The sequence below is a fragment of the Anguilla anguilla genome, chromosome 17 (genome assembly GCF_013347855.1).
Source record: "Anguilla anguilla isolate fAngAng1 chromosome 17, fAngAng1.pri, whole genome shotgun sequence".
In the NCBI taxonomy this organism is placed as follows: domain Eukaryota; kingdom Metazoa; phylum Chordata; class Actinopteri; order Anguilliformes; family Anguillidae; genus Anguilla; species Anguilla anguilla.
This window is the reverse complement of record NC_049217.1, coordinates 25,449,195-25,460,461: the sequence shown is the minus strand read 5'-3', so window position 1 is coordinate 25,460,461 and position 11,267 is coordinate 25,449,195. Positions and strand designations below refer to the sequence as shown.

The following is an 11,267-nucleotide window of genomic DNA, read 5'->3' as shown; positions in this document are numbered from 1 at the left end:
TACACTGTACTGGGGTCAGTGTGTGCTACACTGTACTGGGGTCAGGGTATGCTGCACTGTTATCTCTGACCAATGCATTTCCTTTGCAATTCTTAAACCAGGGTTTTGCACTTTCACACTTCACAAAGACTGACACAGTCACACTCTCATATCACACTCTCCCTAACCCACTTTAAAGGCACACGGTGCAGGATTTTTACCTTGAAAATATTATAAAATAACCCAGCTAAGGCATATTTGTGATGCACTGCCATTCTCAGTCTTCACACACTCTTGTCGACCTGTATTTGTTATTCTAAAACGTGTTCAGGACGTTTCTGGGCATGAAACGCACAGACACACACACACAGAAGCGCACAAAGGTGTGCACACACATGCATACAGGCACACGTGCACGCATTCACACACACACACACACACACTCAGGCAGGCACACAGACTCACAAGCACACACACGTGTACACACACGAGCACATGCACACACAAACGCACACACACACAGACCCACACACTCATACACACCACCATTTACCCACCTTCCTCAGGGCAAATTCCAGCTCATGAAGCTGATAGGCTGGGTTCACAGACACCTACACAGAATAACAAGTTTAGGGTACATATCTATAAATCTGCCATTTTTGACATGTGAGTTTGTGTGTGTGTGTGTGTGTGTGTGTGTGTGCCTGCCTGTGGATGAATGGACCTGGTCTGACAACTCTTGTGACTGCAAAAAAGTTCAAAGCAGTGGAACCGGCAGTTCCGATAAAATACACTCGCATTACGTAAAAAAAACGATTTTGCAAAAATGTTGAGTTTGCATTCTATTCGAAGTAGGATGTATACTCCACGTGAGTGGGGCCTTGTGTCCATTTAGTGGGCCCGCTCCAGTGTAGTGAAGGCACTAAGGCAGTCTAGCTTATCATTGCAGGCTGTTAACGCCTTGCAGCGCCTTCCCTGAGTCTGAGAAGAGCAGAGCCCAACACCGTTTCAGGTCTCTTTCTAAAACACACCTTTTTAAATCAGAATCAGAATCAGAATCAGAATCAGAATCGAATTTATTGCCAAGTACATTTACACATACGAGGAATTTGCTTTGGTCAACACACCGAGGCAGCCATCTGCGGCGCCAACTTATTAGATGAGAAATGAGAGAACAGGAGGAAGGAGGAGGAAGAAAAACAGTCCTTTCAATGAAACGAGAAAACACTCGTTTCATTGAAACGAAGAAAAACCTCAGCACATAGCAACATCATAAAAACATTACAAACATTACAAACATTACAACAAAAACTCGAAGACTTGCACATGTGGTAGGGGGTAGGGTGTCGGGGAGGGGAAGTGTCGCAGCACAGACACTGGGGGGAGCGCGCAGCCGCTCAGGCGCAGCGCATCAACCCTCAGCAGACTGCACTGTAACGGGGGAGGGAGGGGGGGTGGGAGCCAAGAAGGCGTTGAGTAGGAGGTGGTGTGTGTGTTATCTTCATGTGCGTGTGTGTGTAAGTCCATGGACTTCATCTCCACCACAGTCTCAACATTGTCTCTGCCGTCTGATACTGATGATGAGGACACGGCCGTTGCCGTGGAGATAACCTCGAAGAGTCCTGATCCAGAGACAAAGTTCCATAGGAGCAGGGAGGTGGGGGTAGTGCTTTTAACCTTGCCTGCTTTCGATTATATTGCTTTATTTTTCTCACTTAGTTATTAGCGTTTCAGTGCCGCTGTGATATGTTTTTTGCATTGGTTATCTTCCATTTTACGCTTTGCCACATTAATTTATAGTTACCTTTTACTTAAACTGTAGTCATTCTGTTTCGTTACTTTGTTTTGTCTTAAAATTGTTTAAGGGAAAAAAAATAAGCATTTACAATATTACAAATGGTTCACTAATTCCTTATATAGTGGACAAACTATGGTGTCAGCTAATTTCCAACCCTTTATGGTGTAACATCCCAAATATATGATTAGAATGTTCTTTACTATCAGTACTGGAGACTGAAAGCAATGTTCTAGAACTTGGAAAAAACATACCAAAAAACCTACTTTTCAAAGGGCTAGGATTTGGCTGCCACCCTAGAAAGACCACAACACAGGGAACCAGCAGACCATTTGAGACATAGCAATTATTTGTGAGTGTGTATCAGCATAGTGGGTGTGGCCTAAGTATAGTGGGCGGGGCTCACCAGTAGGATGCCAGCCTTGGCTGTGGCGAACTGGAACACGATCCACTCGTAGATGTTTGGCCCCCACATTCCGAGCCGGTCCCCCTTCTTGAGCCCCAGAGCAAGCAGCCCAGCGGCCGCCTGGTCCACCTGCAACGCCACACACCTACGTCACCTACGTCACCCTAATGGGTCTCCTCCTGCCATATTGTTTTCACAAGAACACCTTCATAAGAACTACGCCGCCATTTTAGAACAGCTGCCCCATATAAAAGGGCACAGGTTAAATAAAAGCACACAGCTGCCCCATATAAAAGGACACAGGTTTCCGCCTTCTTTAATTTTGCCACCCACATCATAAAAGGATTATGCAGCAAGAAGGAAGTGGAGAGACAGCAGGAGAGTGAGAGAGAGAGAGAGAGAGAGAGAGAGAGAGAGAGAGAGAGAGAGAGAGGAGGAAGAGAGAGTTCAGAGTTCACACCGCATTTAATGGACAAAATAAAACATTAAAACACAGAGCTATCGTATAACAGATTTCAGTTCAAATAAATGGTTAACCAGCATGATGAGAATTAAAGGTCTGAAGTTCAGTACAGTCTACTTATATGTTCATATCATATATTCATCTGGTCAGCTCTAACAGAATTTCACCCAAAAAACCAACGCCAATATAAATGCAGAACACATCTTCTACTTCAGTACACTCACACAAGCCACATACAAAATTATAATATATAACACGTTAATTTTTTTATTTGACAAAAGTTCCAGGGGTGAATGTGCTTATTAACAAAGGGACAATGCAAAATAAGAGAAGAAGCAGACGTTTAAACTCACAGGTTGTGCACAAAAAATACACATGAATGCATGTGTATGCATATTTATATATATGCGCATATCTATAGCCTGAAGCTACAGAATTCACAAAAATAACCCTAGTTATTATTGCAAGCATTCAAACTCTGTCCAAAATATTTTTTGAATGGCACCTTGTTTCTCAATGCTGAAATGAGACCATGATGCTATGACACAAAGATCAAGACTTGATGATTTATCTGAGCGACACCACTCCAGCTCGCAGTCGCTAACGTCTGCCCCAGCACCATCCGCCCCCACACCTGCTTCCTGTCCCTGCGGTTATCTGCAGTGTAAAGCTCTCGCGCTCAACGGCGGTTCACCCGCCACGCCCAGGGCTCGAAACCGAAGCCCCAGCTCGAGCTGTGACGCTAAGGCGATCCCGGGCCGCGACGGACCCGTACCAGAACCCCCGTCCCCCGCCCCCGCCGTTCCCTGCAGCTCAGCGCCAGCGGCACTGGGCCTGACCGGGTCGCCTCTCGGGCGCCGCCACCGAGGGAACCCGAGTCACGAGACCTTCGCAAAATTTAACAGGCCAGAACAGGCAACAGGATGAAGGAGTCACAAACCACAGGTGCAGGTAGACCTCTGCCCTGTGTCTGATAGGACAGTAATAGAGGGAGTGATATTGACCCTGGGTTTGATAGGACAGTTCCTGGTTATGGTTATACACTTTGTTGTACGTCGCTCTGGATAAGAGCGTCTGCCAAATGCCTGTAATGTAATGTAACAGTAAGAGAGGGAGAGGTGCAGGCCCTGTGTCTGATAGGACAGAAAGAGAGGGCGAGGTGCAGGCCCTGTGTCTGATAGGCCAGTAAGAGAGGGCGAGGTGCAGGCCCTGTGTCTGATAGGACAGTAAGAGAGGGCGAGATATAGACCCTGGGTCTGATAGGACAGTAAGAGAGGGAGAGGTGCAGGCCCTGTGTCTGATAGGACAGAAAGAGAGGGCGAGGTGCAGGTCCTGTGTCTGATAGGACAGAAAGAGAGGGCAAGGTGCAGGCCCTGTGTCTGATAGGACAGAAAGAGAGGGCGAGGTGCAGGTCCTGTGTCTGATAGGACAGAAAGAGAGGGCGAGGTGCAGGCCCTGTGTCTGATAGGACAGTAAGAGAGGGCGAGGTGCAGGCCCTGTGTCTGACAGGACAGTGAAAAAGACAGAATTAAAGGTCTTGTGTGATCGGCCCGTGAAGGGCAGGGGGTGGATCCGAACACTCACATCTTGCTGTAACTGTGCGAAGGTCTTGCGGACACCTTCCTGGAGGAAGACCACAGCCTCGCGGTCCGGCCAGCGCTCGGCAGAGTTCTGCAGGGCCTGGCCCACGGTCAGGGACAGCAGCGACCGGGAGGACGTGCCGTGGACATAGCTGGTGGTGAGCTCGGGCACGGTGGGGGCACTGTCCACATGGAGGGCACTAAGGGGGGGGGGGGGGGGGGGTTTAAAGGGGCAGGATGAAAATAGAGATAAAAAGAGAGTAAGAGAAATGGACGAAAGAGATGGAGATTATTTTTTTGGAAACTCGCCTTTCATTTCAATTGCCCTGTTCAAAGTTTTCTTAATCTAATTGCACCCAATCTAATTTTGTTATTTTGCATTGCCAGAGGCTAAACAGAAATAACCGAAATCCATGGACATTCAGAATGTTAGAAAAAAGCTAAATGCATCTCTTCCCACATTTGTCAAGACACACATGCAAAATTTTGTAAGCACAAGCATCCAGTAGAAGCATCACCAAAGGTAAGAAGAGAACTCTTTAATCCTGACACAGGGGAGACAGTGCAGTTACTCTCAGAGGTGTGGGTAGAATGTCAAACTGGGGGGTAAAGACAGAAGGTTCTGGACATCAAGGAGGCCAGATTTGAGCAGGACATAGTGTACAGAGAAACCGTGGGGAACACACACACACACAGCATTTTTACCCGTGTCCTGTTTTATCTATGCATGACAGCAACTGATTTACCAACTGACCTTCGACCCTTCCCCAAACCGCACGGTGGACTCTGCTTTGTAACCTGGATTGCCCTTTCTCAAGATGGTCTCCCTCAGCAGTATTCTCAGTTTCACTCTGACCTGGATGTCAGCCAAGCTCTCACTATGATTCTAGGTGCCACGTTTCTATGGTAAAGGACTAATTTGCACACCAAATACAGTGGGTCAAAATTTTTTAAAGGCAACAATCTTTTAATGGATAATTTGGGGAGGGAGGGGAGAGCATTCAGCTCACAGCTCTGATTGAAAACCAAGAAGCCAAGACAATCAGACGCACATCACCAGACAACCAAATCACAATCACCTCCCCATAGAATAAAGATGGTTACCAAGCTAGTGTACATTGTAATTGGTAAAATGAAAGGCTTTCTTGCTTTACCTGATATTTTGGTTGGGGTTGAAGCCATTGCACTAACAAAAAGTTATTGGGTCTATACGAAAACACAAATACTGCACTATCAGGATGTTCTGTAGGGTACTTCCCATCCTTTTCAAATGATAACTTAAAAAGATGCTATCTGTTTTAGTGAATTTGTGGGCATGGAGGTCTACGATCTACTCAACCTGATCTTGTCAAAGGAATGCAGCAGAACATGTTGGCTTTGTGATAAAGAAAAACTGCTAAAGCAACTGGCTGTGTATAATATTACATCCCCCCAGCCTAAGGAGTTAGGCACGCCTTGAGAAATCCTACTTGACAAACAGCCAAAGCACACTGAATTTTGAAGGCATTATCAAGAGAAGGGAAAACATATCTACTCATATTTAAAAGTAGAAGCAAAGCAATAAAACAGTAATCATAGATTACAGAAAAAGCAAATGACAATGAAGCACAGTTAGGGAACTGCGCTTGCAAGTCCGAGTTTGTTGGTTAGATTCCCTGGTGAGGCACTAGCTGCCATTATACCCGAATGGAGCAGTACTTAACCCGAATGAAATCGGTAAAAAAAAAAAAATTTCCAGTCGCATACTGACTGTATGTAAAATTATTGTGTAAGTCGCTCTGGATATGAGCATCTGCCAAATGTCTAAAAATGTAAAATCTAAATAAACTTCAGGGTCGCCCAAAGATCTCGTGATGAGTGTCCGGACACCTCAATGAATTCCAAAAAGAACTGTGACAACGTTACTCGCCTCCACAAAACATCTCTGGTGCACACCTACCGCGCTCAGTGTAATGAAAACAGGCATATATTCAAAATATTCAGTTGAGAAGAACTCTGCTCCTGTTTAATAGGAAAGCTATTTGCGCATAAGAATTTCTTATCTCTATGGCTTATCGCTATAATTGAAAAAACAAACAGGGTAGTAGACCACCATGAGCAACCGTTGGGAACCGTGCATTACAGAAGGACACGAAACTTGTCCGTGTTGGGCTACGATTAAGGATATAGGGCACAGCACAAGAAATAAGTATATCTAGTTAGTTTGCAAGTTCCCTTTTGAGAAAAGCACTAAACCCACGGATTTAAGGCCAATAGCCGTGCTCACCGACATCCAAGGAACTGCAGGCTTGATCGCTGAGATGTCCAAGTCGTCTGCAAAACTTTGGAGAATCTGACGATGGACTGAACTTGTCTTATTAAAAGTATGCTGGATGACATACTTACATTCGGAGTCTATACTTTCGCTTTTTCAATTCGATATAGCGAGTTCCCCTGACTACCCGCGTCTCTTATATAGCCTAGAGTCGCTTTCGATAGTCTTGATGGACTTCAACACAACCAGAGGCGTGTTTTAGAGTTTACGTCAGAATGGTTTATTTTTGGTCAAGGCGTTAACACGTTTAGGACGGAGCAAACAAGTTAAACATTCGTATCAACAGGTTACAGGAGCAGTTCCACTTTATTCAGTTCTACTTTTCTTGTCACTTCATTTCAGTTCTACCTATATGAATACGCATATGCATGGCTTTACGGGGTTTGTCGGGAACTCTCCGTAATGCCTGATTTATACTTCGTGCACGACACTTTGACAAGTTCGCATGACAAAAATAACGTATTTTCAACTGAAGAAATTGTCGCGCACTCTATAATTTTGTCATGTCGCAGAACTTAATACTTTGTTGCAGTGTTGATTGGACAGCCGAATGGATTTCTCTGTAATTTCACCGGGCGCCGCATTTTTTTTCACAGACGTGAGTATCGCAGTTTCGCGTCTCGTTACCACAGACAACAGAACCCTATCCACAGCCCTTTGCCGAAGTATAAATGCAAAACGTCGTGTGACACTTGTCGAAAGGGTTGTAAGACGAAGTTTAAATCATTCTTAACACTATGCATGTGAGGTTTCGAAGCTGCACTTTTTTTTGCTGACTAGCCATAGCAGTGTCCAAATTGACGAACATGTTTACATTTTCTAAAAATAGTCTTTGGGGAAAGATAAAACAAATAAACAGTTATATTCAAGGGTTGTGTGGAATTGCATTAGTTAAGTGCCTAGCTGCTGAAAACTGGACAACAGGAAGCCAAAATAAACCTGTAAGCTTTATAATACATCGCATTACACTTATAGAAAGCTGGTTAGCTGGTGGTATTAGTTAAACCAGCCTCTGCCCTTTCGCATGGCTATTGGCTGAAGCTAAACAGGCATAGGTTTTGTTAGGTATGGGATTGGGATAACTTGGTTGTTACTGGAAGAGGTCACAAATACTGCACATCATACATACATTCAACCAAGCATCCTTATTCACATTCAACCGGTACCAATGAGTAGTTATTTTGTTTTCTTGACACTGAATTTCTTTTTTACCACAAAAATTAAAACATGGCTCTGTTTGGTCCTCAGGTAATTCAAGAGGCCGTTTGTTATTATTTTCACAGGTGGAAACTAAAACCAGGCCATCAGCCATAGATACATCATTTTGAAATTAATCAGGAGAAGCTTAATTTGGAAAATCAATATGGGCATGTCAATCGATTATTAAAGAGGGTCTTTTTGATAATGGAATCGTAGCGAATATGCTGCCACCTCGTGCCCATCCCTGATATCCACGGTGTGGCTTCAAATTATCCCGAGTCGCCCCGCAACTAGACAGGCAAGCACACGTTCAACTAACCTAAAGCCGCGTTTCCACCGCAGGAACTTTACCCCGGAACTAGGAACCTTTTGAGGAACTCAGTGCGTTTCCACCGCAGGAACTAGGGTCTAAATTTAGTTCCTGTGGCTTTATTTTACCCCCCAAAAGGTTCCTGCTCGGGGGGTAGTACGTTTGAGAAGTCCCGGAAGTAAGCCTGTAGGCTACTGCACATGCTGAGGGCAAAATCAGATTATCGAGGGCAAAATAAAACCGATGTTATTCTGAAATTCGATTAACGATCATTACGTTTCATATGAAAAGTAGATCGTAAAAATTTGTTTCCCCAAGACTTCTAGACCAAAAGAAAATATTGTTTCACAAACTGCTACACATAGGCTAATGAAATTTATGATCACAAAAAATTGACCGATGAGCTTTTCTTTGGTAGTTAAATCACCTTGGTTTTCTACATCGAATTCAAAGCTCTTTGTCCTCAACATTCACAGCAGAGGCTGCTTCCTCTTTTACTTTCTAGGGTTCACGACCTGGCCCCTCCTACCCTCTCCAGTTCGTAATAATAACCCCCCGCCCCCACCCCCGTCCCCCCGGCGGGCTGGACTTTACTACTGTAACTGAAACGTGAGCTCAGCTGACGTGTCACTAAGCATAAACACTCTGGTTGGCTGCTCCTGCGCTGTGCAGGGTGCCATCAGTCCAGGATCAGTCTTACGGTTGTGCACACCCCTTTCTTTTTATCCTCTAGATATGTTGCCATAGCAACCATATCTTTTCCACATTTTACTCAGCTCCGCACAAGTTTCATGTGTAACATATTTTAGCCTGTCACTAACCCAGTTCCATTTCTGCCCCTTCCCTCACTCAAAATGAGCATGGCACATCTGAGCTGCTTCCCTGGCTAGTAGGCTACTACAAGCTCAGTTATGCAGTCAAGGGGCTAAGCTATGCAGAGCTTTAAAAGACACCATTAACATATTAAAATGTATGCTGTACTACTGCGGGCCAGTGCAGGGAGGCCAAGACTGGAGTTACATGTGATCACTTTAGTTAAGTGCCTAGCTGCTGAAAACTGGACAACAGGAAGTCAAAATAAACACGGTAGCCTGCAGTGCACAGTGGGGGAGGGAGGGGGGCACTGACCTGTACACTTATAGCAAGCTGGTTAGCTGGTGGTATCAGTTAAACCAGCAGCCATGCCACCCTGTGCCCTTTCTCATGGCTAAAGGCTGAAGCTAAACAGGCATGGGGTTCTGTTAGGTTTGGATTGGGAGGCTCCAGTTGTTGCAGCGTCCCAATCCAGGCCTCTTCCAGGAACAACGCTCGGTCGTTACTGGATGAGGTCTTGGTGTGCCAGTAGAGGGCCAAATGGAAATCCAATCTCTTTTGTGTCCCGGCCAAATTCCCACTAAAACTCTTCATCCGTCCACATAAACACCCCTCATTTCCGATTGGCTAATTCGTCTCTCACATTAATGCCCACTTTGATTCCTCAGGGTGTCACAGCGAAAGAGAATTTAATTCTTACTTGCTCTGCCTGTCTCATTAAAGGATAACAAACAAACAGAATTTCTCATTTTTTTCTTTGTAGCTCAAATATCCTGGGAAAGACAAGAAAAGCCATTTGAGAACTTTTCAGGAGGAGCACAATCTCTCACATCTCTTTATGAGAGCAGACAGTTTTTCTTTGCCCGGGCTAAATTAAAGAGTTTCAGGCTGCTTCACCTGGAAACGGATTTTGGCACAAGCTGCACCCTGTAACTATTTGGCATTGGGATTCAGACCCTTTTCATTTTGGATAAAAATAGTAACATTCTAAGAGTGAAATTATAACTGTGATCTGCAGGGGTACTTTTAGAAATGTTCCGATTGTGTACATGTGTGTGTATGTGTGTGTGTGTGTGTGTGTGTGCGCGCGTGTGAGAGAGAGAGAGAGAGAGAGAGAGACAGAGAGATGTACTGTTTTTTATTGATAAAACTTGCTCTTTTTGACCAAAAAATAAAAAATTCAACATGTAATTTAAATCACAACTTTAATACAGTTAAATATTATTTCCATGAATAAATCCTTTATCAAAATTAACTATTTTATTCCAGTGCAATAGAATTCACTAATAAAATACATTTTAAATATGTCCTTTTCATCACATTACCTCTGTCATCACCAGACCCCGGTCAAATACATATTTGTTTTAGATTCAAATACTTCTTTACTGATCTTGTGTGGTGTATTGGACCAAAGAAATACTCTCAAAAAGTGCAAACACCCCGCCTTCTGGGCATACTGGCAGGCTCAATTACACCACGCAAGATCAACAGAGCACAGAAAAGTATTTGAATTCGAAACAAACACGTATTTGACCCAGGGCTGGTCATCACTGCTACATCTAAAAACACAAAACAAAGCTTGCGGACCGTGCTGACACACCATCGGCAGACCACCGTCGGTCCAAACCACATCGCATTCGCACTGCGCGGTTCCTTAGCGCACAGCGCGCGTACAGCATTGCTTGCACGGTGCAGCGAGTGTCAGTGCGATGCAGCAGCGATGCAAAAACATCGTCAGAACTTCGGCGAAGTCACTGCGGAGGCACAAAGGAAACCCGCCACGGACACTAAACTCCACGCGCTCCTTTAACTCTCGAAACTAATCGCGACGCTGCCAATTACTGCGAGTAACACGGTATCCTTTTTCAAAAAATTGTCTTGATGATAGGCACTTCAGAAATGCAAAATAATCTGATAAAGATCATTCTAAAAAAAAAAAAAAAAAAAAAAAATATATATATATATATATGTGTGTGAACATGTTCTATAAGTTAGTATATGCAATGTAAAGTATGCTCAGTTCCTTCCATTGTGCGTGTGTGCGTCTCCTGGCACTGGCTGTGGTAATACAGCACCCTGCAAAAAGGATGCACACTCCTGGTGAAGATTAACAAAAGAAATACCGTGTAAGATAAATAACACAAGCAATCGGCTACACTTTAAACCTCGGCCATGTGTAAATATTCTACTTTAAAAACGACTCAATGGAATCAGCCAAAATAGCACTTTTCAATTTATAATTTACAAAGCGTGTCAAATATTCACTTTTTTTTAAATACTTGGTGTACTCTCTTCAGAACTTTCTTCACTTATCTACCAGTGTTTTCTGGGATTGGTGAATATATTGGGGGGGGGGGGGATCTTTGACTATTCAACTCCAGATGCTTATTTTTGTTGGTTGTTCTCA

General features: G+C 44.1%; 1 protein-coding gene across 1 annotated transcript in view; it reads right to left on the bottom strand.

The window, feature by feature from the left end:
* The window catches only part of acsf2 (acyl-CoA synthetase family member 2), an 18,783-nt gene extending 12,047 nt beyond the window's left edge, over window positions 1-6,736 (bottom strand). Inside the window, exons 1-4 of the mRNA XM_035398426.1 lie at window positions 6,490-6,736; window positions 4,228-4,423; window positions 2,181-2,309; window positions 537-590 (exon numbers count right to left, since the gene is read on the bottom strand). Coding sequence (XP_035254317.1) covers window positions 537-590; window positions 2,181-2,309; window positions 4,228-4,423; window positions 6,490-6,602 — 492 coding nt within the window. The 5' untranslated portion in view covers window positions 6,603-6,736. The remainder of the gene's footprint in view (window positions 1-536; window positions 591-2,180; window positions 2,310-4,227; window positions 4,424-6,489) is intronic.
* Between the last annotated feature and the right edge of the window lie 4,531 nt (window positions 6,737-11,267).